Raw genomic sequence first — 26,473 nt, 5'->3', positions numbered from 1 at the left:
GCTGGAGTGCAGTAACTTGATCTCAGCTCACTGAAACCTCTGCTTCCTGGGGTCAAGTGACTCCCCTGCCTCAGCCTTCTGAGGAGCTGGGATTACAGGCACGTGCCACCACACCCACCTAATTTTTGTATTTTTAGTACAGACAGGGTTTCATCATGTTGGCCAGGCTGGTCTCAAACTCCTGACTTCAAGTGATTCGCCCGCCTCGGCGTCACCAAGGGCTGAGATTACAGGCCTGAGTCACCGCGCCCAGACCTCTCTGCTTTTTTGAGTAATAAATATAGTAAGCATTAATGTGAGCAAATGTCTGTCTCCCTGCTAGTATATATACTCCACATAAACAGAATATTTTCTCTCGTTTGCTCACGGTTATAGCCACAAAGCAGGTAACAGAGTGTGGCACACAGAAGGCACTCAATAAATATATGTTAATTTGATTGCACACATTTTGCTGGGATCCACATCTAACTACTTTATTTACATGTATGCATGACCAAACGCTAGTAATAAAAATAGGAGCTACAATTTACTGTGTACTTATTATATGCCAGTTACTATGTGCTTTACATATATTAGGTCATTTAATCCTCACAACAACCTTATGAAATAAGTATTATCACTATCCCTATTTTACAGATAAAACTGAAACACTGGGAGGTGAAATAACTTACAAACACACAATCAGTAGGAGGCAGAGTTAGGATTCTAACCCAGGCACTATGGATTTCACAATCATAATTGGTTCACTATGCTGACTCTAGGAAGAATAATCAAGGAACTGCTCAAGGAATCTATAATTCTCTAAACCAGGACCAGGATACAAGAAAGATATCAAATAACCTAGATGATAGAGAGTATTTCAATAAATCCGAATCCAAAAGAATCCTAAATTAGCTTTACAAGCAGTTTACACAAATCATTTAAGTATATTAAAATTCTACTCTGGTCCATCAATATTTACAGATGACATTCTTCTTCTAATTAATTAAATCTGTTTCTTCTCTTAAGGCAGAAAACTCATTCCTTATTGAGATCACAAGGAACTATACAGAAAAACAAAACATTTCTTATTACTTAAAATTAACAAAAATAAAAGATAAGTACTCTAGTTTTACTATCATACCAGCAAGAGAAAGTTATAATAAAACCTTACCTCTTCATGTCTCATTCCCTCTATCATTTGCATAAGGCCTATAAAATGGCGGCATCGATCTGAGTGATCAACTTGATGTGTAGGTAAAGGATGATCTTGCCACAGTCTCCATTCAGAGAGAGAGAGTTGACGAATTCCAGTGGCTGATTCTTGAGTCTTAATTATTTAAAAAGTAATAAAAATAAGGAAAACATACTGAGATTTCACAAACTAATTTTAAAAAACACTCGATACACATATAATCAGCTTAACATAATTTGGATCCATTTAGATATTCCCAACTAAAATCTCAGAAGAAAAAAAGAAAATAATTTCATAAAGCAGAAATATGCCCTTTAAAATATATTTGTTAAATAACTGTCATATGACTTACAAGTTGATGATATTGCTGTTTATATAGTTCCATGTTAAGAACAAATAGTTAAATATTTTAAAAGAAATCTTTTCTGAGGTTGTTTTCCCAGCTCTCCAAGCACACATACAACCTTTGATCAGTTCTCTTGACTTTCACAAAGTTAACTAAGAATTTGTTAATAATAAACAAAATAAACAATAACATCAAATTTAAAGTTTTAACTATAATTTCTTTTTCTTTTTTGAGACTGAGTTTTGCTCTTTTTGCCCAGGCTGGAGTGCAATGGCGCCATCTCGGCTCACCGCAACCTCCGCCTCCCAGGTTCAAACAATTCTCCTGCCTCAGCCTCCCGAGTAGCTGGGATTACAGGCATGCGCCACCACCCTGGCTAATTTTGTATTTTTGGTAGAGACAGGGTTTCTCCATGTTGGTCAGGCTGGCCTTGAACTCCCGACCTCAGGTGATCCACCTGCCTCGGCCTCCCAAAGTGCTGGGATTACAGGCGTGAGCCACCACGCCCGGCCTTAACTATAATTTCAAAACAAAAAATAAAAACTGGTTTACAAGGATGCTTATGAAAGCATAATTTATGTTTACAGCCAACTGATCTTCAACAAAGCAAACAAAAACATTAAGTGGGAAAAGGACACCATATTCAACAAATGATACTGGGATATTTGGCAAGCCACATGCAGAAGAATGAAACTGGATCCTCATCCCTCACCTTATACAAAAATCAACTCAAGATGGATTGAAGCCCTACATCTAAGACCTGAAACCATAAAAATTCTGTAACATTGAAAAAACTCTTCGAGACATTGGCTAGGCAAAGAGTTCATGACCAACAACCCAAAAGCAAATGCAACAAAAACAAAGATAGATGGGGCTTAATTAAACTAAATGCTTTTGCACAGCAGAGTAAACAGACAACCCACAGGGGAGAAGAAAATTTTTGTAAACCATGCATCCGACAAAGGACTAATATCCAGAATCTACAAGGAACTCAAATGGCCAACAAACATAAAACAATGTTCAACATCACTAATTATCAGAGAAATACAAATCAAAACCAGAATACAATACCACCTTACTCCTGCAAGAATGGTCATAATTAAAAAATAAAAAAATAATAGATGTTGGTGTCGATGTGGTGAAAAGGGAACACCTTTACACTGCTGGTGGGAGTGTAAATTAGTACAACGACTATGGAAAACCATATGGGGATTCCTTAAACAACTAAAAGCAGAACTACCATTTGATCCAGCTGTCCCACTACTGGGTATCTAATCCAGAGGAAAAGAAGTCATTATATGAAAAAGATACTCGCACACCCACATTTATAGCAGCACAATTCGCAACTGCAAAAATATGAAGCCAGCCTGAATGCCCATCAATCAGTGAGTGGATAAAGAAAATGTGATACATACACACACACACACACACACACACACACACACACATATCATGGACTACTACTCAGCCATAAAAAAGGAATGAAATTATTGCATTCGCAGCAACCTGGATGGAGTTAGGGACTATTATTCTAAGTGAAGTAACTTAGGAATGGAAAACCAAACATCGTATGTTCCCATTTAGAAGTAGGAGCTAAGCTATGAGGACACAAAGGCTTAAGAATAATATAATGGACTCTGTGGACTTGGGGGGAAGGGTAGGAGTGGGGCAAGGGATAAAAGACTATACACTGGGTGCAGTGTACACTGCTTGGATGATGGGTGTGCCAAAATCTCAGAAATCACCACTAAGAACTTATCCATGTAACAAAACATCACCTGTTCCCCAAAAACTATTGAAATTTTTAAAAAAATGGTTTACAAGGATAATTATGAAAGCATAATTTATGTTAGCAAAATACTGAAAAAGCCAGATGCAGTGGTGCACACTTATAGTCCCAGCTACTTGGGAGGCTGAGGCAGCAGGATCACTTGAGTCCAGGAGCTGATGGCCAGCCTGGGCAACAGAGCGAGACCTCGTCTCTTAAAAAATAAAAAAAGTTGAAAAAAATCCCAAAACACAATAGGTAAATAGTCAAACAAACTATGGTATATCACAGAGTAAAGTGACAACCATGTAAGATTATGCCTATATAGAAATGTTTAAATGATAGTAATGAAAGAAAGGCATAATTTATATAAAGATATCACAGTTGGTTAAATACATATATACAACAAATAATACAGGAAAATTAGTAGTTTTGTAAACTTAGACTGTAATGATTTTTTAAACTGATTACATTCTTAATTTCTAAAAGTAAGCTGACATTCCAATCACAATTATCTCATTATTCCCAAAGCTATTGCTTTATCATTATAAAGAACATCTGAGGGGTTTTGGCATTAAAATGAGAGGGGGAAAAAGAACATCTGAAAATATATTCAACTTACTGGTTTGTTTTCCTCATTTTGTAAAGAAGAAAACTGAACTTGAGGCAATGTTATCTCTTTAATTTCATCACTGTCTCTTAATCTATAAAGTTTGTTCCATAATTTAAATTCTTCTTCTGATAAGAACCAATCTTTCTTTAGTTTACTTTGACTCATTCCTGTAAGTTGAAAAAATAATGGAAAAGAGACTTTTTAAAAATCTGCAAAGCAAAAAACCCCACAATATCCATTCAAAGTCTGTCACCCAGCTTGGAGTGCAACAGCACATTCAGAACTCACTGTAACTTCAAACTCCTGGGATCAAGCAATCCTCCTGCTTCAGCCTCCACAGCAGCTGGAATATAGGTTCATGACACCAGGCCCACCTACTTTTCTTATTTTTTATAGAGATGAAGTCTTGATATGTTGCCCAGGTTGGTCTCAAACTCCTCAGCCATCATTCTGTTTCTTTAAACTAGTATTCTCCATATAAAACCACTCAGTTTATCACTTCATGCTTCTAAATGTCTCCTAAACTTCTCTTACCTATTTGAAAGCACCCATCTGTCTAGGAGCCATCCTTTGGTAATGAATTCGTTAACAGAACAGAGCCAGGTAGCTAGGCTCTCAGTCCTGGCTTATTTTGGACTCTTTTCATTTGCTTGCCTAAGACCTGGCATGAAACAGAGTAAAATAACTCACAGATGAAAACTGGTATTATGATTCTATCATAGCAGTATTGGAAAGTTCATCTGAAGCTTGGTGTGGGTGTTGAGAGTGGGCAAGAAAGGCCAAGACTTTTAAAAAGGGTATGTATCTTAAGTCATAAATGGCGGTTGGGGGCAAAAGGAGTAAAGTGTAGGGGGAACAGACTTGTTGCTTTAAAAGAGGACATAATAGACGTTTAAAAATATGTATAGTACATTCATTCCTTTCAGCTTCTATAATCTCTAAGAATCACCAAACTGAAAAGGCTAAACAGTATAAAGCAGGAACTCTGGCTAATACAGATTAGACCAGAATAATTGAGAAGCTACTGAATTAAAAATCAGGAAACTGGCTGGGTATAGTGGCTGACACCTCCTCCTTGGGAGGTCTAGGAGGGAGGATCAATTAAGGCCAGGAGTTTGAGTCCATCCTGAGCAACACAGATTGACTCCAAGTGTAAAAAAAAATAAAGTTAGCTGGGCATGGTGTTGTATCCCTGTAGTCCTAGCCACACAGGAAGCTGACAGGAGGATCTCTTAAGCCCAGGAGCTGAGGCTTCAGTGAGCTAGGATCACGTCTCAGGTATTCCAAAATACTGTGTAAGAAACTTTTTTAAAATGTGGGGAAAAAAAAAAAAAGCTGGGCACGGTGGCTCACACCTGTAATCCCAGCACTTTGGGAGGCTGAAGTGGGCGGATCACAAGGTCAGGAGATTGAGACCATCCTGCCCACCACGGTGAAACCCCGTCTCTACTAAAAAAAAAACAAAAAATTAGTTGAGTGAGGTGGCGGGCACCTGTAGTCCCAGCTACTCGGGAGGCTGAGGCAGGAGAATGGCGTGAACCCGGGAGGCGGAGCTTGCAGTGAGCCGAGATCCGGCCACTGCACTCCAGCCCAGGTGACAGAGCAAGACTTCGTCTTAAAAAAAAAAAAAAAAAAAAAAAAAATGCATGGTATGAAAACAGTGGAACAAACAGTTGAAAAAACATAAAAGGTATGGCCTTCAAATATATAGAGTACTGTTATAAAGGTAAACCAAAGATGAAAACTGTACTTTTTATCTAAGAAACCAGATCATTGGGAAAAAGGTACAAAGACACAGATTTTTCAACATAAGAGTCTTCTACTATATAGAGCCATTCAACAATGGAATTAACCTGCTAAAGAAATATAATTTATATAAACAGAGGTATTCAAGTTAAGACTGGGTATGCATTTAACAAGAATGCTGCAGAAGCATTCCTACCTTGGTAAGTAATTGGACCACATGACTCCCAAGGTTCCTTCCAAATGTTAGAATACAGTTATATGATTTTTATGATAGTTTAAAACCCGCCTTAGAGATTAAGTAAAATCCAAAAAATAAACTTTTTTTCTCACTTTCATAGTGCAAATATCTCAAGATATTTGAGAAAGGCAACCAGTTAACGCAAATGGCTACCTCAATTACCAGGTAAATACAGGATAAATGATGAAAGAATGTATAGCAAATGGTGCCCTCTTACATGAAGACAAGTTACTATTAATATTGACAACATGTATGTAAAGGATTCTAAGTGCATGGGGATACATATAGGGAATTTCTGTCTTGGTATTATCTTAGTACATTGTCTTCAGTGCACATTGTAATCTGGTTTAATGCTTATTCAAAAACAAAACTGTTTTCTTTCTTTTCTAAACTTTATGGAGAACATTCTCTGGGTTGGTAGGGTATTTTTAATTTTCCCCAGCACTGAGTTTCTGTCACTCTATACTACCAGTGTCTCTCCATTTGCCACATGAACAATCTCTTATAGACTTTCCAAAGAGAATGTCTATAATATATTACTTAGAACATATATTCAGTTTTTCAAACAAGAAATATTATATCAAGATATGATCTGCTAAGTAAAAACAGAGGAAAAATGCATGTGCCAAATGCAAAATTTATTTACCATCCCTATAGGAAAAGATAGATGACTTTCGCCGCAAGTTCCGAGAAGGCTTATCTGGTTCATAGACACCATGTGTGATGAACATTTTGTGTAATTTTGGGTTGATTCCATCAGGAACCATTCGTGGACTTCTTTGGTAAAAATGAAGGACCTGCCTGTTACTTGAAATAGCTTTACATATATTTCTTTTGTTGGACTGACTCTGATTATAAATCTGTAAAAACAAATATAAAATGTCAGATTACATTACTTTTATAAATAACAATTTATCCATAACAAGCAATTATTAGTTTGGATTGATTGTAAACATAAAATTAAACCCCGATCCACTTAAATACTTAGAAAATAGAGCTTCTGTTGTCTTGATTTTTTTTTTTTTTTTTTTGAGACAGGGTCTTACTCTGTCACCCAGGCTCTGGAGTAAAGTGGTGTGGTCAGGGCTCACTGAGCCTCAACCTCCTGGGCTCAAGCGATCCTCCCACTTTAGCCTCCTGAGTAGCTGGGACTACAGGTGTGGACTACCACACCCAACTAATCTTTATTTTGTAGAGATGGGGTCTCCCTGTGTTGCCCAGGCTAGTCTTGAACTCCAAAGCTCAAGTGATCCTCCAGCTTTAGCCTCCCAAAGTGCTGAAATTACAGGCGTGAGTCACTGAGCCCAGCTGTCTTGAATTTTAAAACCTATCAGTAAATTGTTAGACTAACCTTTAATGAAAATCATTTCAGGCTGGACGCGGTGGCTCATGCCTGTAATCCCAGCACTTTGGGAGGCCCAGGCAGGCAGATCACGAGGTCTGGAGTTCAAGACCAGCCTGGCCAATATGGTGAAATCTCGTCTCTACTGAAAATACAAAAAAAAAAAGTAGCCGGGCATGGTGGCACACACCTGTAGTCCCAGCTACTCAGGAGGCTGAGACAGGAGGATCGCTTGAACCTGGGAAATGGAGGTTGCAGTGAGCCGAGATCATGCCACTGCACTCCAGCCTGGATGACAGAGCAAGACTCCTTTTTTTTGTTTTTTTTTTTTAAAGAAAACCACGTCAAAGTCCATAATTACAAAAGCCCACCTTAGCAGTTATACTGCAGAAGTAAATCTATCTTTGTTACCTTGCTGTTTTTAAAAAGAGGTTGATATTTACATAGAAGTGTAAGGTTGTCTCGTGCTTTTTTTTAAAACTATTCCCTTATTTCAGTTTGTTCATCTTTCTACACTTCAGTTTCCTTCTCTGTATACAACAAAAGCGTTACTCCCCTTACAGGGTGCTGACAGGATTAAATACAATAATGAATCTGAAACTTGGAACATTACACAGCACAATGTAAATACTGAGTAAATGTGGCCACTGTTACTATTTTACAGATAAGAAACCTAACAAGTGAATGGAGAGGTTAAGTAACTCAGCTAGGGAGTACAATTAAAACACAATTCCACTGACTGATATATGGCCTTTTACCAAACATTTCATTGGGATCATTTTATAGATAAACTAGATGTTATATATGAATATGCTATAATCACATGAAAAGTATTAGAGAAAGAATTCATTTTTCAGGATGATTTTAAAGAGTATATAAAATATTTAAAATCAGTTTTTTTTTTTCTGGAGATGGAGTCTCACTCTGTTACCCAGGCTGGAGTGCAGTGGCAGGATCTTGGTTCACTGTAACCTCTACCTCCGAGGTTCAAGCGATTCTCCTGCCTCAGACTCCCAAGTAGCTGGGATTACAGACACGCGCCACCACACCTGTCTGGTTTTTGTATTCTTTTAGTAGAGATAGGGTTTCACCACGTTGGCCAGGCTGGTCTCGGACTCCTGACCTCAAGTGATCTGCCCACCTCGGCCTCCTAAGGTACTGGGATTACAGGCATGAGCCACCATGTCCAGCCAAAAATCAATTTTTTTAAATTATCATAGCTGTTAAGGAGACCTTTAATGTGAATCTATATATTCGGCCGCTATATAGTTACAAATCTATATATTTGTAACTAGTCTCAATGAGTTACAAAAGTTAGTTAACACTTTAGTGTAACAAACACAAAATAATATTTTATGTAACATCTTATTTAGAAAGGTCTGTCACTCAAGATTGTATGAATCTAATTCAAGTTCCTTAGCACTTAGAATAGGCATCAGCAAACTTCCATAAAGGGCCAGAAAGTAAACATTTTGGGTTTTTCAGGCTTCATACTGTCTCTGATATATATTCTTTGTTTCTTACTTAGTCAGTTATTTTGACAGCCCTTGAAAAGGAAAAAAATGATTCTCAGTTTACCATAGTTCAGAAAGAAAAGTAAACTAAACACAAAGCATAGGCCTTCCTTAGAAGCACAGGAAAATAGTAAAACAAAGTAATACATATTGGTTTTTGGATCTAGGTATCTCTGAATTACTACTTACGTATTAAAAATGTGTTTCTTTAGATGGATAAAAATTAGGAAACTGAATCCAGTCAAAAACTCTCCTAGTTACAAGATAGAATCCAATACAAAGGGGGGGAAATAAACCAAAACTATCTACAGAGTGTTTGGACTTGGAATGCTAACATGTTGATATTCACCTTTGGGCTATATTTCTCAAATTTCAAGTGTCAAACTGTGTTTCTGCAGCTCTACTTACACGTTCCTCTCGTCCTTCAGAAAGGATAACAACTATCCTGCCTTGACGTTTACGGCCAGTTCTACCCATTCGTTGTACAAGACGAATTGGGCTCTTCTGGGAATCAAAACATATTATAAGATCAACTTCTCCTATATCCAAACCTTCTTCACCCACACAGGTAGAAACCAACGTGTTGTAACCACCATCACGAAACTGTTTCACTACCTAAAATAAAAATGATTGAAAAATAACTACCTGCAAATATAAGAGAACTGTAGATCAAAGCATATCTTTCCCCACTCACCTGAAAAATAGTAAAATCAGATTAAAAATCAGCCTCAAAGCTGGTCACAGCTCATGCCTGTAATCTCAACACTTTGGAAGGACAAGGCAGAAGGACTGCTTGAGTCCAGGAGTTCAAGCTCAGCCTGAGCACACAGAAAAACCCTGTCTCCATGAAAAATAAAAAAACTAGCCCAGCATGATGGTGCATGCATGTAGTACTAACTACTTCAGAGACTGAGGCAGGAGGATCTCTTGAGCCCAGGAGTTCAAGGCTACAGTGAGCTATTACTGTGACACTGTATTAACATCTTATGTAACATCTTATTTAGAAAGGCCTGTCACTCAAGATTGCAGCACAGTATGAATATAATTCAAGTTCCTTATCACTTAGAATAGGCATCAGCAAACTTCCATAAAGAGCCAGAAAGTAAATATTTTGGGGTTTTGGGATGTATTGTCTTCTCATAAACATTTCGGTTGCACTGGTCCAAGGATTTTCCTTCAATATGGAAATCCTCAGAGTACAAGGAGAAACAATGCTCATGATTAAACATTAAGATTCTAGCCTAGGCAACAGAGTAAAGCCTTGTTTCAACAAAACAAAACAAAAAAATCAGCATCAAGGGTAGTACAGAATAGGAAAAGAAGCAACCAACTGGCAATATAAGCCAAAAGAGATTATGGTAAAATAAAGAGTTCTAATTATTTTGCTTTAGTAATGGTTGTGATGTCAAAAGGATTTGTCCACAATTTAACAGCTTGTCACTGAATGAGAAACCCCAGAGTTTATTTTTTAGCACCACAGAAAGGGGAATAGGGCAGGTAAATAGCCTACAGCAATCACTCCTATTTATCATATCTTAGACCTAAATGTATATAGTTTTATCTGAAATCGGTTTATAAATATTTCTGATAATATTTGTAAGAATGATGTATTACTCTTAGAAGTCATATCTTACCTTTTTTTTTTTTTTTTTTTTTTTTTTTTTTTTTTGAGGCGGAGTCTTGCTCTGTCGCCCAGGCTGGAGTGCAGTGGCCGGATCTCAGCTCACTGCAAGCTCCACCTCCCAGGTTCCCACCATTCTCCTGCCTCAGCCTCCCAAGTAGCTGGGACTACAGGCGCCCGCCACCTCGCCCGGCTAGTTTTTTTTTTTTGTATTTTTAGTAGAGACGGGGTTTCACTGTGTTCGCCAGGATGGTCTTGATCTCCTGACCTTGTGATCCGCCCGTCTCGGCCTCCCAAAGTGCTGGGATTACAGGCTTGAGCCACCGCGCCCAGCCCATATCTTACCTTTTATACTACCATTCCAGGATTTCTCTGATCAGTTTAATGAAACCCCAATAGCATGAGGAGTTAATGAAAAAGTTAATGAAACATTTTCTAAAAGTCCCTTAAGCCTTATAAACTTAGTTATCAACTGCTCTGAGCCTCAGTTTCTCCAAACAGACCAATACCAACATTGCAGGTTTGTGTACAGTAGAGTGGTGGTGGTGGTAATTAAATGAGAGAATGCAACATCAAAAGCTGAACTAGCTGATAAATAATGATAGCTACTATGTGCAAGGGCACACTATGAGGCAGGTAACATAATAAGTACCTTATACGTTAGTTTCTACTGCCAACGACCCTATGAGGTAGATATCACCATTGCATTTTATTAAACAATCTGAAAATCTGAAAAGTTAAGCTATTTACCTAATGTCTCACTAATAATCATCAGCATTTGAATGTTGGTGTCTCTGACTCCAAAAACCTAACTTAATCTATAAGCTAGTTTTACTGTTAAAAACAACAACGTTAAAAGTAGGATAATAAATATAAATGTATCATGTTAAGTCTTCTCATAAACATTTCGGTTGCACTGATCCAAGGATTTTCCTTCAATATGGAAATCCTCAGAGTATAAGGAGAAACAATGATCATGATTAAACATTAAGAGTAATTCATTTCCTTCGGAATTTGTAATGACATTAAGCCAACCTGCATCTAACATACAAAAGCGGATGTCCTTTTTGCCCAGATTAAAAAAAAAAAAAAAGACCACAGTGCTAGATACATCTTTAAAAATTCTTAATGTAATTAACAGATTAATAATGTCTATTTTCTTTTTAGTTAACATGTATAAACTAAACTGTTACTTCCATGCTTAAGATTGACATTAATTTGCCACTGAATATATACTTCCATGAACCCTTTCCACAAATTCAAGACATATATTCAATTGTTTATCCAATATCTCTGCTTGATGTTTAAAAGACTGCTACTGAGAGTGTGCTCCGTGAACTGTTTATTACGGGTGCCTGTCCAAAAACTGTTTATTACTGGCTGACAAAAAGATAAGTAAAATAACTGAAAGTAAGGGTTTAGACACTTGAAAGAGTAATTTTGTTGGCAGACTCTAGTAATATTTTAAAAATTGGACTTGAACTTTATTTTTCATTAACTTTACTTTCTAATATTTCATTTTTATTGTATTGTTCAAAAGTATCAGTATGTGATGTAGTGGGGGAAGTAAACTGGTCCTCTACCAGTTTCAACAGTTTGAAAAGCATTAATCTGAGAGGCATGTCAAAGTTAACTTATCTAAAACCAAGCTCCTGATATTCCCTAATTCTCCTGCCTCAGCCTTCCAAGTAGCTGAGATTACAGGCACCTGCCACCATGCCTGGCTAATTTTTGTATTTTTAGCAGAGAAAGGGTTTCACCATGTTGGCCAGGCTGGTCTCAAACTCCTGACCTCAAATGATCCGCCTGCTTGGCCTCCCAAAGTGTTAGGAATACAGGCGTGAGCCACCATGCCTGGCATTTCCTGCAGTCTTATTCATCTTAGTTAATACCAGCTCCTTTCAGTTGCTCAGGCCAAAAACCTTGGAGTCATCCTACAGTCAGACTTCACGTGCCTTCATCTCATATCCCACTCTAATTTGTCAATACACCATCAGCTTGACCTGCAAAATACATTCAGAACTTAACCACTTCTCACCACTTTCCTTGTTACCACCCTAGTCCAAGTCACCACCATCTTCAGTTTAAATTGTTATAAATCTCCCAACTGGTCTCTCCACTTCCACCCTTACCTCCCTACAGTTTATTCTTCAGACAATAACAAGTATGATTTTTTTCTTTTTCTTTTTTTGAGACAGGGTCTCACTGTGTTGCCCAGGCTAAAGTGCAGTGGTGTGATCTTGGCTCACTGCAGATTCAAACTCTGGGCTCAAGCATCCTCCCTCCTCAGCCTCCCAAGTAACTGAAGCTACAGGCACATGACACCACACCCAGCTAATTTTTGTATTTTTGGTAAAGATAGGGTTTCACCATGTTGCCATGGTTGGTCTCGAACTCCTGACCTCAAGAAATCTTCCTAACTTAGCCTCCCAAAGTACTGTGATTGCAGGCATGAGTCACAGTGTCCAACTGATTCTTTTAAAATATAAATCAGGCTAAGACCATCCTCTGCCCCAAACTCTCCAAGAACTTCTCATCTCAGTCACAGTAAAAGAGAAAGTCATTAAAATGGAAATGACATACAGGGCCCTAAAGGATCTCACCCTCCCATGTCTTCTCACTTAATATCATGTTTCTAAATAAACGGACAATGTACAATTAATTGCCTGCAAGCTCATTTCAAAATAAAACAGCTGTTATGAAAGCAATCACATATAGGAGTAATAAAAAAAGTTTTTACTTTGGCATACATTAAAATATTATTGATATAAATGAGTAAATGATAAAGTCAGTAAAATCAATAAGGTTCTTAACGCTGCCTGACAAGCTCAGGAAATAATGACTTTAGGTAATACTGAAATTGATCAAAGATCGGATTGGGTACTGTGGGTATTTCAAATAATGAAAATGCTTGACCTCCAAAGCAAAAATTCAATTCATTCTTCATTCATACATAAATGTTAAGAGTAGTAATCTGGACTCAGGAAGGGGAACATCACACACTGGGGCCTATCATGGGGAGGGGGGAGGGGGGAAGGGGGAGGGATTGCATTGGGAGTTATACTTGATGTAAATGACAAGTTGATGGGTGCTGACGAGTTGATGGGTGCAGCACACCAACATGGCACAAGTATACATATGTAACAAACCTGCACGTTATGCACATGTACCCTAGAACTTAAAGTATACTAATAATAAAAAAGAAAAAAAAAAAGAGTAGTAATCACCCAATAGATGCCTTAAAAATATGTATAGTCTGACTTGATGATGGGCAAAGGTATTATTTTCAGATTCAGGAAGGCACTCCCCATCATATCCAGTCAGCTTAAACAGACTCTTCTCGGTGTAGTGAGGGCAGGTATAAAAGGTATTTAAAGAATACCTGACCATGACTCAAGCCTGTAATCCTAGCACTTTGGGAGGCTGAGGCGGGCGGATCACAGGAGGTCAGGAGACTGAGACCATCCTGGCTAACACGGTGAAACCCTGTCTCTACTAAAAATATAAAAACTTAGCTGGGCATGGTGGCAGGCACCTGTACTCCTGGCTACTCAGGAGGCTGAGGCAGGAGAATGGCGTGAACCTGTGAGGCAGAGCTTGCAGTGAGCCGAGATGGCACCATTGTATTCCAGCCTGGGCAACAGAGCAAGATTCTGTCTTAAAAAAAAAAAAAAGAAAGAAAAGAAAGAAAAGAATACCTGACCAACATGGTGAAACCCTGTCTCTACTAAAAATACAAAAAAAAAAAAAAAAATGAGCTGGGTGTGATGGCGGGCACCTGTAGTCCCAGCTACTCAGGAGGCTGAGGCGGGAGAATTCCCTGAACCCGGGAGGTGGAGCTTGCAATGAGCCGAGATCGGGCCACTGTACTCCAGCCTGGGTGACAGAGCGAGACTCCATTTCAAAAAAAAAAAAGAAGACTACCTCCCGGCCGGGCAAGGTGGCTCATGCCTGTAACAAGCATTTTGGGAGGCTGAGGCAGGCAGATCACCAGAGGTCAGAACTTTGAGACCACCCTGGACATGATGGTGAAACCCCATCTCTACTAAAAATACAAAAATTAGGCAGGCGTCGGTGACTGTAATCCCAGCTCTCTGGAGGCTAAGGCAGGAGAACCTGTGAGGTGGAGGTTTCAGTGAGCCGAGATCATGCCACTGCACTCCAGCCTGGACAACAGAGTGAGATTCCATCTCCAAAAAACAAACAAACAAAAAAAAAAGATACCTCATCTACCAACATCTGCAGAATCAAAAAAGAATGTCAAAATGAATTAGAAATTAAAGAGATATCTAATTGGCAGTCACTACTCAAGTATAGACTTACACAGTTAATTTATAAAAAGCTGCATAGATTTTATAAAAATCAATAACGTAAAATTTCCCTCAAAACCTCACAGGACTTAGAAAACTGAATATTCTCTTACTTAGAGGATGAGGCTACCTTAAATACTATCATGGTTTCTTCTGATCCCATTTTTAAAGTAAGATTTTTAAATAAATAAAGATAGGCTAATTATTTGTTTAGAATAAATTATTAAAGTGACTTAACATAAATAGTAAACATTTATTGGTGGCTCTACAATAAGATCTCTTTTAATGCTTACGACAACCCTGTGATGTATGTTTACAGACAAGGAAAACTGAGGAAGAAGAAGTAAAGAAACTTTTAAGTGGTAGTCATGATTCCAACCCAGGTAAAATAATTCTAGAGCTTTTCTGCTTAACTTTTATACTTTACATTACTTTAAAAAAAAGAAAAGTTCCAAAACCACATAAAACATTTGTTATCATCTTTCAAAATATGCTTATTTTTACTTACATGTTTACTATAAAATTCTTTTTAAGTAGCTAATTGACCAATGAGTTAAAACTAACAAAAAAAGAACAAGTGCAAAGTTAATCAATCTTATTTTTATTTTCATAAATTCCAAAAATAATTACCTCCAGTTGCTCCTTCTGGGTAAAACCCTTTGTGCTTTTCCCTGAGGCATGGCCGACAAAAGTCATTACTCTAATAATTGGCTGATGCTGTGAAAGCATTTCTGCAATTTCTTGAACACTATCTCGAAATGAAGAGAAGATCATAACTCGGGTCTCATCACGTTTCTTTTCAGAAGTGTTTTCAGCTACATATATATAAAAACTGTAATTACAACTTTTTACAAAGCATTTAGACAAGAACTAGTTCAAAAGACAAACCTGAAAGTATTATGCTAACAAATGATAATTCTTTCAAAAAACTAATTTAGCTGGATGTGGTGGCACACACCTGTAGTCCCAGCTACTTGGGAGGCTGAGATGGGGGAATCAGTTGAGCCCAGGAGTTCAAGACCAGCCTGGGCAACATAACATAGCAAGACCCAGTCTCTAATAAACAAACAAATAAATAAATAATTTCAAACACCTTGAATTTTACTTTTTTTAACTATATTCTCTATTAATTTTAATAATTGTAGTTTGTTATTTATCATTGGCTGTCATAAAATAAAATCCTAAACAAATCAAATATGAATTACCTGAATCACTTTTAACTAGTCCTTCAATTCAGGTATAATGGCTATCATTTCCCTTTACCTTCTAAGATAGCCAGAAGCACAGAATTATGTAGCTCCCCCTAATTTAATAAGTCTTCCCTTTCCTTTCTGTTCACTAAAGGCAATGTCTTAATCCACGCCATGCATTTTGTCCTCAAATCTACTATACTTTCAAATTCTCCAAACTGCAGAATATACCCTACAGTGAATTCCAAAGCTGTTCCCAATATGTCTGTGCTGGGGGGCAGGTGGGGTAGGGGGGTGGCGGACAGTAGAATGCACTAATAAGAACATGACCTTTGTGGCTGGGCACTTAATTCTCTGGGTGATTGGTGATCATGGTAGTTATTTAAGCTCTTTAAGCTTTAGTTTCTTCATATCTAATATGGATTGATGTATACATGAAACAGTAAATGTAAAGTATATAGTTTTGCACTTATAGTAATTGGTTAATTACTGCATATTGTGTGGGGTTTTTGGTTGTTTGTTTTCATTTTTGAGACAGGGTCATGTTTGGTCACCTAGGCTGGAATGCAGTGGCACCATCACGGCTCACTACAACTTCGACCTCTTGGGCTCAGGTGATCCTCCCACCTCACACTGAGTAGCTGGGACTACAGGCACATGCCACCATGCCCAGCTACATTTAAAATTTTTTTGTAGAGACCGGGTTTTGCCATGTTGCCCAGGCTGGTCTCGAACTCCCGGGTTCAAGAGATCTGCCCACCTCAGCCCCCCAAAGTGCTGGGATTACAGGCATGAGCCACCACATCCAGCCTCTAATGATTTTCATTATCTTAATCATCATATGTGTTCCAAGGACTGCACTAAGCATTTTATGTATGTTAACTCATTCAATCTTCACAACTCCTCTACGGAATACATGACTTATTAAATATAAAGTTAATTTACAATACAAAAGCAAAACGTAGGACTTGAAGCAGCTGTTCCAAGTAAAATTATTCTAAACAAACTTCTTTTAATTCATCATTGCATCAAGCATCAAGCCTCTGTATGTGACCAGCTCCTGAATGAATTGCTTTCATCACAAAACCTACATCTCCTTCAATCTGTCACAGCCTGCCTTTCTACCCTCATTCCACTAAAGCTCCTTCCAACAAAATCATCAATAACTTCCATACCGCCAAGTTCAATGGACACTTTTTAGTTTAACACATTGTACTCTTTCCTTCTGAAATAGTCTCTTTCTTCAGCTTCTCTGACACTTTACTTGTCTAGTTTCCTCCCCAAGCTCCTTAGTGGCTTTTTTTCATCCAAACTTTGTTGATGTTCTTCAGGACTCCATTCTGGACCCTCTTCTGTCTGTCTCTAAACTGTTGTCCTGATAATCACATCTATTCCTGAAACTTTAAATATTACCTGTATGCTGATAACTTCAAAATGTATTCACATATGTGTAAGTATGTAAAAACAGCACCAACCATTCTTCTGAGATCCAGATTTGCTTATCTAATTTTAGGTGTCTCAAAAACATCTTAACGTGTTTGCTCTTTCTTTTGTTATTTTTTTTAATTGACAAAAGTTGTACATATTTAAGTTGTACAGTATGTTTTGAGATGTCTATATACATTGTGGAATGGCTAAATCAAGCTAATTAACATACGTATTACCTCACATACTTATCTCTACATTTTTCACTTTGCTCGTGTAATCATTTGCAAACATGTACACATACATGTGTATACCCAGCTAGATTCCTTTTTTCCTTTTTTTTTTTTTTTTTTTTTTTGAGATGGAGTCTCACTCTTGCCAGGCTAGAGTGCAGTGGCACGATCTTGGCTCACCGCAACCTCCGCCTCCCAGGTTCAAGAGATTCTCCTGCCTTAGCCGCCTGAGTAGCTGAGACTGCAGGCATGCACCACCACACTCAGCTAATTTTTGTATTTTTAGTAGAGACGGGCTTTCACCATGTTGGCCAGGATGGTCTTGATCTCGACCTCGTGATCTGGCCGCCTCAGTCTCTTACAGTGCTGGGATTACAGGCGTGAGCCACTGCACCCAGCCAATTCCCTTTTTTTTATACCATATGTCTAATCCACCAACAAATACAATAAATAAGTTGGCTTCAATTTGAACATATATCTAGAATCCATTTCCCAGCACCTTGACCACTATTGCTTTGATGCACACCATTATTATGTGTCATCATCCAAGACGATCATAATAGTTTTCTAAGTTATCAATGTCTATGCTCCACAAAACTACCAGAGTGATCCTTAAAATGTCATTATCATTCCACTGCTACAAATACCTCTCTTTGGTTTTGCAAAGCACAAATACTCAGAAATTAAAAACTAAAGTCTGATATTATCTGGATACCTTTCATCTATACCGCTTGTAGCCTCAGTCACACTAATCTAACCACATTGGTCTGTTTAATCATACCAAGCACCCTACTGCCACCTCAGGGCCTTTGAATCTGCTATTTTTACTGCTTAGAATTATCTCTCCCCCAACCTCCAAAACTCACAAGGCTTCCTCCCTTATCTCCATTATCACTTTAAATATCCCTCTACAGAGAAGCCTTCCACAACCATCCTATATAAAACAGCACTCCTCTCTAACTCTCTCTCTCTCCTAATCTACTTTACTTTAATCTTCTACTGTACTATATATTATTTTACTGTCCACTTCCTGTATATTATCCCAAGCTAACTTATATAGTACCTTATTCTTAACATTCCCACCACCACCCTTGCCCTAACCCTTCCAAAATTTCTCAGAGCTTTTTAGTATTCATTATCTAGAGTAATTAAAAGCCCATCTTCTCCATAAGAAATGTTAGAATAAACTAATAAGTTGAAGTTTTTTGTTTGTTGTTTCATTTTCGAGTTTATTTATTTTGAGTTTTGCTCTTGTAGCCCAGGCTGGAGTGCAATGGCACAATCTCAGCTCACCGCAACCTTCACCTCCCAGGTTCAAGCGATTCTCCTACCTCAGCCTCCCAAGTAGCTGGGATTACAGTCATGCGCCACTATGCTTGGCTAATTTTTGTATTTTTAGTACAGACAGGATTTCACCATGTTGGTCAGGCTGGTCTTGAACTCCTGACCTCCCATGATCTTCAGCCTCCCAAAGTGCTGGGATTATATGCATGAACAACCACACCCGGCCATAAGTAAAGTTTTACCTCTTGCAATAACTTTGCCTTGCCTTAAAGCTACTAAACATGACCTACCATTCCATGACTTGAAGTGTTCAATTACAACTTCTTCTAATTTCTTTAACTTTGGATGACTATAAACAAATTTTTTATTTTTATCTCCTAGAAAAAAACAAAAATATCAGTTAAAAAAATTTTTTTTTCCATATTCAATTACACTAGTATATATTAAAGTTATCTTTTCCAATGCATATGTTGGACTTTATTTTTTTTTTCTTTTAACTCATCTGTATTTGTTACAACTTTAAGCAGAATGTGACTCGAGCACTACATTTCCATCCACAAGATTTGAGTTATTTTTGAACAGCTTTATGATATGCTTAGGTAGCCTTATAACTTTGCTCCTCCAAACAATACTTTTCTTTGGAAAATAAGCCCTGTGGAGAGTTGCTTCCATCAAGTTGCTTCAGTTTAACCTATTTCTAGAGGGCTAGTACATGCAAAATTGGCAACTACAGGGGATGAAAAGTTCAAAAAGTAGATCCTACAAGATGTAACAAATACTTTTCTAAACATCCAGGTATATAACTCAAGAACACTTCGATAACAAGATTTGGTCTACTCAGAAATCCGGCTTGATAGCTAAACACTTTAGACCACAAAGTTAACATGTTACATACATCTTACAACACACGTTAGCCCAATCTGTTAAAATAAACCAATGTGAAACTAAAAAAGCATTACTAGCTCTGCTTTAGTGCCTAAGGTACCACAGCATCACTTAGAAATAGACAGAAATCTTATCTTCCCCTTAAAGTAGTTGTTGTCATGCCATACAGACTTTTTAATATTAACAAAAATAAAGAAAAACATCCTTGAAAATATATTATCAGAAGAATTGTAGAGTATTGAACAGGTAAGTCATCCTTCAGCCGGAGGTTAGTGGGCTTCCTCCATGCGTGATGTGTCGTCATCTCCTTCGAGGGGCGGCATTTCCTCAGTTACAGCTGCACTGGTTATCATCAGCAGTAGGATCATCTTCATCAATACCCAGACCAAGTTTGATCATCCTGTAGATCCTGTTGGCATGTGTCTGGGGATCTTCCAGACTGCAGCCAGAAGACAGGAGTGTAGTTTCGTAAAGCAAGATGACCAGATCCTTCACAGACTTGTCGTTCTTATCAGCCTCTGCCTTTTGCCTTAAGGTCTCAATAATGGAATGGTCAGGGTTTATCTCCAGGTGTTTCTTTGCTGCCATGTAACCCATTGTTGACTTGTCTCTTAGGGCTTGAGCTTTCATGATTCTCTCCATGTTTGCGGTCCAGCCGTATGTGCTTGTGACAATACAGCATGGAGACGTCACCAATCGGTTTGACACAACCATCTTTTCAACTTTTTTCTCCAGTATGTCTTTCACGATTTTGCAGAGGTTCTCAAACTTTGTTTTTTTCTCTTCCTGTTTCTTTTTTTCTTCTTCATCCTCTGGAAGTTCCAAGCCCTCTTTGGTGACTGACACTAATGTCTTCCCCTCAAATTCCTTTAGCTGTTGGACACAGTACTCATCTATGGGGTCGATCATATAGATCACTTCTAAGCCTTGTTTCCGAAGACGTTCCACAAAGGCTGAGTTAGTTACCTGGTCCTTGGTCTCCCCTGTGATATAATAGATATGTTTCTGGTTTTCCCTCATTCTGGTGCAGTAATCCTTGAGAGAAACCATCTCATCGCCAGAGGCAGATGTGTAGTACCTTAACAGCTCTGAAAGCTTCTTCCGATTTTGTGAGTCTTCATGTATTCCAAGCTTTATGTTTTTAGAGAACTGCTCATAGAACTTCTTGTAGTTCTCTTTATCTTCCACCAGTTCAGTAAAGAGTTCTAAGCATTTTTTGACCAAATTCTTCCTGATAACTTTCAAAATTTTGCTTTGCTGCAACATCTCACGGGATATATTTAGAGGGAGATCCTCCGAGTCTACCACCCCTCTAATGAAGTTCAGATATTCAGGGATTAGCTCCTCACAGTTATCCATGATGAAAACTCTGCGTACATACAATTTGATGTTGTTCTTTTTCTTTCTGTTTTCAAACAGGTCAAAAGGAGCACATTGTGGGACAAATAGAAGGGCTCTGAATTCCAACTGTCCTTCAACTGAAAAATGCTTCACTGCCAAGTGATCTTCCCAGTCATTGGTCAAGCTCTTGTAGAATTCTCCGTACTCCTCATTAGTAATATCGTCGGGATTTCTGGTCCAGATGGGCTTTGTTTTGTTGAGTTCTTCTTGATCGATGTACTTCTCCTTAATCTTCTTTTTCTTCTTCTTGTCACCATCCTTCTTTTCTTCTTCTTCCTCATCAGAACCAACATCTTCAATTTCAGGTTTGTCTTCGGACTCTTTCTCTTCTTTTTCTTTTTCTTCTTCTTTGTCTTCTTTTTCTTCAGCCTCATCATCGCTGACTTCTTTATCACGTTCCTTCTCCACAAAAAGAGTAATGGGATATCCAATAAACTGAGAATGTTTCTTCACAATCTCCTTTATTCTTCGTTCCTCCAAGTACTCAGTTTGGTCTTCTTTCAGGTGTAGGATAACCTTTGTTCCACGACCCATAGGTTCACCTGTGTCTGTCCTCACTGTAAATGATCCCCCTCCTGAGGACTCCCAGGCATACTGCTCATCATCGTTATGTTTGGTGATCACAGTTACTTTCTCAGCAACCAAACAAGCAGAATAAAAACCAACACCGAACTGGCCAATCATGGAGATATCTGCACCAGCCTGCAAAGCTTCCATGAACGCTTTGGTCCCAGACTTGGCGATAGTACCAAGGTTATTGATCAAGTCAGCCTTGGTCATCCCAATTCCAGTATCCACGATAGTGAGGGTTCTATCTTGTTTATTTGGTATCAGATTAATATGCAGCTCTTTTCCAGAGTCTAATTTACTGGGATCCGTCAAGCTCTCATACTGGATTTTGTCCAATGCATCTGATGAATTTGAAATTAGCTCTCTCAGAAAGATCTCTTTGTTCGAATAGAAAGTATTGATAATCAATGACATCAACTGGGTGATTTCTGCCTGAAAGGCGAACGTCTCAACCTCCTCCTCCTCCATCGGTGGTCCTGGGTCTGGGTTTCCTCAGGCATCTTGGCTAAGAGGCTGCAAACGTTCCACGGCAGAGCAGCACCAAGACGCTGAAGCAACTCATGTTGGACTTAAAAAAAAATTTTTTTTATTTAAACCAGAGGTAACATCTAGGTAGCACATAAGTCTTACTGTAAAATGAACTTTGAACTTCCATAAAAATTTCATTCTGGGAGAACCTAAGCAGGAACCAGCAGCAAAGCAAAAATATATTTTAAACTATAAATCAGGTTTTGACAGTTCTGAGAATTTTCACTACCACTAACAACTACTAACATCTGTTACATGTTTAAAGTTTATCAACTTGTTTAAAGTTTAAACATTGTTTAAAGCATATAAACTTTAAACTTGTATATATTAATCTTAACTTTAAAAATGAAATAGTTACACATTTAACAGATCTAACAGTAAACAGATTTAACAGATCTTGTAACAGTTGCTACAAGATACAAATAATTGCAGACATTTGCATCAAAGGAGCAAAATTTCAAAATTAACTGTGATTAAGAAACACAATGCAATACATAATTTTAAAAGAAAAACCAGACCTTGTTGGATAGCAGAAACACCATCTGCTGAAGTACTACGTGTATGTGCAAACATACACTCTAGATGATTATAGAGCTTCATGAAGTCTTCATTTCGGCCAAGTTCATTTTTTGACCGTGTCATCCCTTCAGAAATTAAGAAAAGGTTTTCCAAATAAATAATAATAAAACTGATAAAATGTTTTATTAAAAAGAAATTAAACTTTAGCAATGCATGTAAGTTTTTCAAGTGTAAACATGAAAACCAGCAACTTTTTGCAGTTCTACATTCATATATGTATTAATGAATAGTTTCCTTTTCTCCAGGAATTTATTAAAAACAAAGAAACATGGCCATTTGTTAATTATTCCAGTGCTTTTTAAAATAAATCTTTTTTTTTTTTTTTTTTTTTTCTTTTTGAGACGGAGTCTCACTCTGTCGCCCAGGCTGGAGTGCAGTGGCCGGATTAGAGATGGGGTTTCACCATGTTGGCCAGACTGGTCTTGAACTCCTGACCTCAAGTGATCCACCCATCTTGGCTTCCCAAAGTGCTGGGATTACAGGCATGAGCCACTGTGCCCAGCCCTTCAATGTCTTTAGCCAAAATAATACATGTCATTATTTCTTTAAATAATTTGATATAATTTACCTTTAGTTCCATCCATAATTCCACAAAGGAAGAAATATAATGATCTCATTCCCATTTGCTGCAATAATTCATAACCATGATATAAACTAATACAAATAGCAAACTCTCCCTCGATTATGCCTTGTTGTATTCCCTAGAAAAACAGCATATGTCAAATTTAACCAGAGAAATAAATGAACATACATGCTCCATGCCCAAGTTGTCAAGCCATAGTCAGTGTAACATTTATAATATAATCCAAATGATCATAATAATCATTCCCTTCTACACTGCTATAACTGACTGGTTATTAAATGTCATCTTGCAGGATGTTGCTATGGAAAGGTACCAATGTATTTTTTATGTAAAATCTGCCCCTTTATTTTTTTTCTTTAATTAAACAGGAAACTTACATTTTAAAAATAAGTAAAGGAGAAAAAAATTATACTGTTTTTCTTTACAGGTAAATTAATTGGCAGTATATAGATATATTTGTTCTTTCAAAATTATATAGTAAGCATCTACTACATGTCAAGCACCGAGCTAGATACAATGGAAATGGAAAATAAGTTAGATATGGCCTATCCTCATGCATGTTACCGGCAAAAGTACAAATACTTAATCAGACTGTTTTAATGCCAACATTTAATACCAAGTTTAGGTGCCATGAAAATATCTGACACTGAGCCCCAGAAACTATTCTAAGCACATGACTTGCACAATTCACTTAATCTTAGTATCTAGCAGGTAGCTACTACTGTTATGCTCATTTTACAGATGAGGAAGCTCATACAAGCTGTAAGTAGAAGAACCACTATTTAAACCCAGGAATTTTGGCTAAGAGGCCTTGTGCTTTCAACTGCTACTCTCATGGAAAAATGAAGGACACATTCCTCTATGGAAGTACATGGTATGTGTATCTATCTGATAAGACAGTTTTTAAGGAGAGCATGGAGAACATATTCTAATTATTTTCCTTTGAGATGAAGACTACTGTTTTCTAACATTTTTAGTAGCATTTAACCTTTGGACCTAGTTTGACAGATGTTTTCCTATCCATTTATTTTTTTCCAATGCATGTTAGAAACAAGAAGCTTGCTGTGATGCTTCCTTTAAACTCTGGTATTGAGAATAAGAATGTTCTGTGTCTAAAATTCAGTTACAATCTACCCTCTTATGGCCTTGCAACTTTACGAAATAAATGGACTTAAAGACAAATTCTTCATTAAAAGTTAAAAAGAAAGGTTGGGCACTGTGGCTCACATCTGTAATCTTTGGGATTACACTCTGGGAGGCCAAGACAGGTGGATCACCTGAGGTCAGGAGGTTGAGACTAGCCTGGCCAACATGGTGAAACCCTCTCTACTAAAAATACAAAAATTAGTCAGGCATGGTGATGCGGGTTTGTAGTCCCAGCTACTCGGGAGGCTGAGGCATGAGAGTCACTTGAACCTGAGAGACAGAGGTTACAGTGAGCCAAGGTCATGCCACTGCACTCTAGCTTGGGCAATAGAGCGAGATTCTGTCTCAAAAAAAAAGAAAGAAAGAAAGAAAGAAAGAAAAAGTTAAAAGGTAAAATTTATCTTAATTCAAATCATTACATTGTATTCTTGCCAGATTTTTTTCACGCTTTTATAAACTATATAAACATTTCTGATTTTTTTTTTTTTTTTTTTTTTTTGAGACAGGTCTAACTCTGTCACCTAGGCTAGAATGCAATGCTGAAATCACAGCTCACTGCAGCCTCGACCACCCAGCCTCAAGCAATCCTACCTTGCCTCAGGCTCCTGAGTAGGTACATACCACCACACTTGGCTATTTTTTTTTTTACATTTGTAGAGACAGGATCTCACTACGTTGCCCAGGCTGGTCTTGAACTACGGGGCTCAACTGATCCTCCCACCTTTGCCTCCCAAAGTGTTGGGATTACAGGCATCAGCCACTGTGTTCAGCCTCATTTTTTGATGAGCTAATAGGTACCCAAAAAATCAGTACCTATGTTTTATCCTGGCTTTAGGTGAAAATTTAATCTGTCATCAAAATTTATTTAAAAATACCTACCACAATATTCGGAGATGGGTTTTTCCTAAATTGATCTCTTGCCAGAATTATCTGGTATTTTGTTAGATTTGGGACATCCCTTCTCATCAAAACATTCCTCTGAATCAAAGAACGAGCAAATGATTCCAAAATCTGCAAATTTAAAAGCAATCTAGTTTAAGCTTGCTCTAAGTCCTTTTTCAAGTACAATCATTTTCTCACAAATTACAATAGGAATTATATATTCAATAAAGTTTGCCTTACAATGAATGTTTAAGTAAACTCAGCAATGATAACAACATTTAAAACTATTTGACATCTATCCCCAAATAATAACCATATAAAAATCAACATGAGCAATTATTATACACAACTATAATTTAAGAACACATTTGTTAATCTGTTTATTTCTTAACTCCTCTCTCCCTCAACCTACACACACTGTAATCTAAGTGTAAGTACCATGAAAGAAGACCTTTGATTTCTTCACTGTTACAACCTCAGTACCTAGACCAGTCTGGCACTTAGGTCCTCAGCAGATACTTGTAGAGTAGTTTGTAAAGTACTGAATAAATTGAAATGACTTGAGTATATTTAATTTTACTCACTGATTCATTTTTTTCAACAAATATTTATTAAGCATCTACTATGTAACAAGCACTGTTCTAAATGCTGGGGAGAGTGTGGCTAAGACAAATAAAGTCACTGCTCCCATATAATTTACATTCCAAAGGAGGGAACCAAAGAATAAAGAAGTGAACAAAGAAAGCAAATCATTTTGATTATAACAAATGCATTTAAGAATCTAAAACACAATAATGCTGTAGAGTCTTTGAGAGGAAAGGGATCATCATTAAATAAGGTGAACAAAGACTCTCTCTTTGAGGAGAGAACATTTGAGTTTACATGTGAATGACGAGGTATGTCTACCATGTGAGGTTCTAAGGACAAAGGATTCCAGAGAGAGAAGTCAGCAAACAAAAAGGTCCTGAGGCAGAAATGAGCTTAATGGCACAAAAGGAGACCGATAGATGAAGACCTACTATAGCAGCATGTAATTGTTTAAATTTTTGCCTAATTTGTATTTTCTAAACTACGGCTAGTTTAATACAGTATTTT

At 37.6% G+C, this 26,473-nt stretch overlaps 2 protein-coding genes across 5 annotated transcripts in view; both read right to left on the bottom strand.

Annotated features, from left to right (window-relative positions):
- FANCM (FA complementation group M) overlaps positions 1 to 26,473 on the bottom strand; it is a 93,933-nt gene that overhangs the window by 47,066 nt on the left and 20,394 nt on the right. For 3 of the 4 annotated variants that reach the window (XR_004057232.1, XR_004057233.1, XM_010389295.2), the window contains 9 exons: positions 25,376 to 25,507; positions 23,336 to 23,468; positions 22,707 to 22,832; positions 19,095 to 19,181; positions 15,303 to 15,487; positions 9,150 to 9,356; positions 6,532 to 6,745; positions 3,911 to 4,068; positions 1,154 to 1,309 (listed from right to left, as the gene is read on the bottom strand). Coding sequence is in view for 1 of the 4 variants with exons in the window: in XM_010389295.2 (XP_010387597.2) it covers positions 1,154 to 1,309; positions 3,911 to 4,068; positions 6,532 to 6,745; positions 9,150 to 9,356; positions 15,303 to 15,487; positions 19,095 to 19,181; positions 22,707 to 22,832; positions 23,336 to 23,468; positions 25,376 to 25,507 (1,398 nt within the window). In the remaining 3 variants the exon portion in view is untranslated. The remainder of the gene's footprint in view (positions 1 to 1,153; positions 1,310 to 3,910; positions 4,069 to 6,531; positions 6,746 to 9,149; positions 9,357 to 15,302; positions 15,488 to 19,094; positions 19,182 to 22,706; positions 22,833 to 23,335; positions 23,469 to 25,375; positions 25,508 to 26,473) is intronic. The other variant, XR_004057234.1, reaches the window with a different exon arrangement.
- Positions 19,285 to 22,160, bottom strand: LOC104682584 (heat shock protein HSP 90-alpha-like). Its single transcript, XM_030930056.1, is given in 3 exon segments — positions 19,285 to 20,036; positions 20,038 to 22,133; positions 22,136 to 22,160. Coding segments are annotated over 3 exon segments (2,199 nt in total). The 3' UTR covers positions 19,285 to 19,958.

Source organism: Rhinopithecus roxellana, chromosome 5, assembly GCF_007565055.1.
Source record: "Rhinopithecus roxellana isolate Shanxi Qingling chromosome 5, ASM756505v1, whole genome shotgun sequence".
In the NCBI taxonomy this organism is placed as follows: Eukaryota; Metazoa; Chordata; class Mammalia; order Primates; family Cercopithecidae; genus Rhinopithecus; species Rhinopithecus roxellana.
Note: the sequence above shows the minus strand (reverse complement) of the source record. Positions and strands in the feature narration are given on the sequence as shown.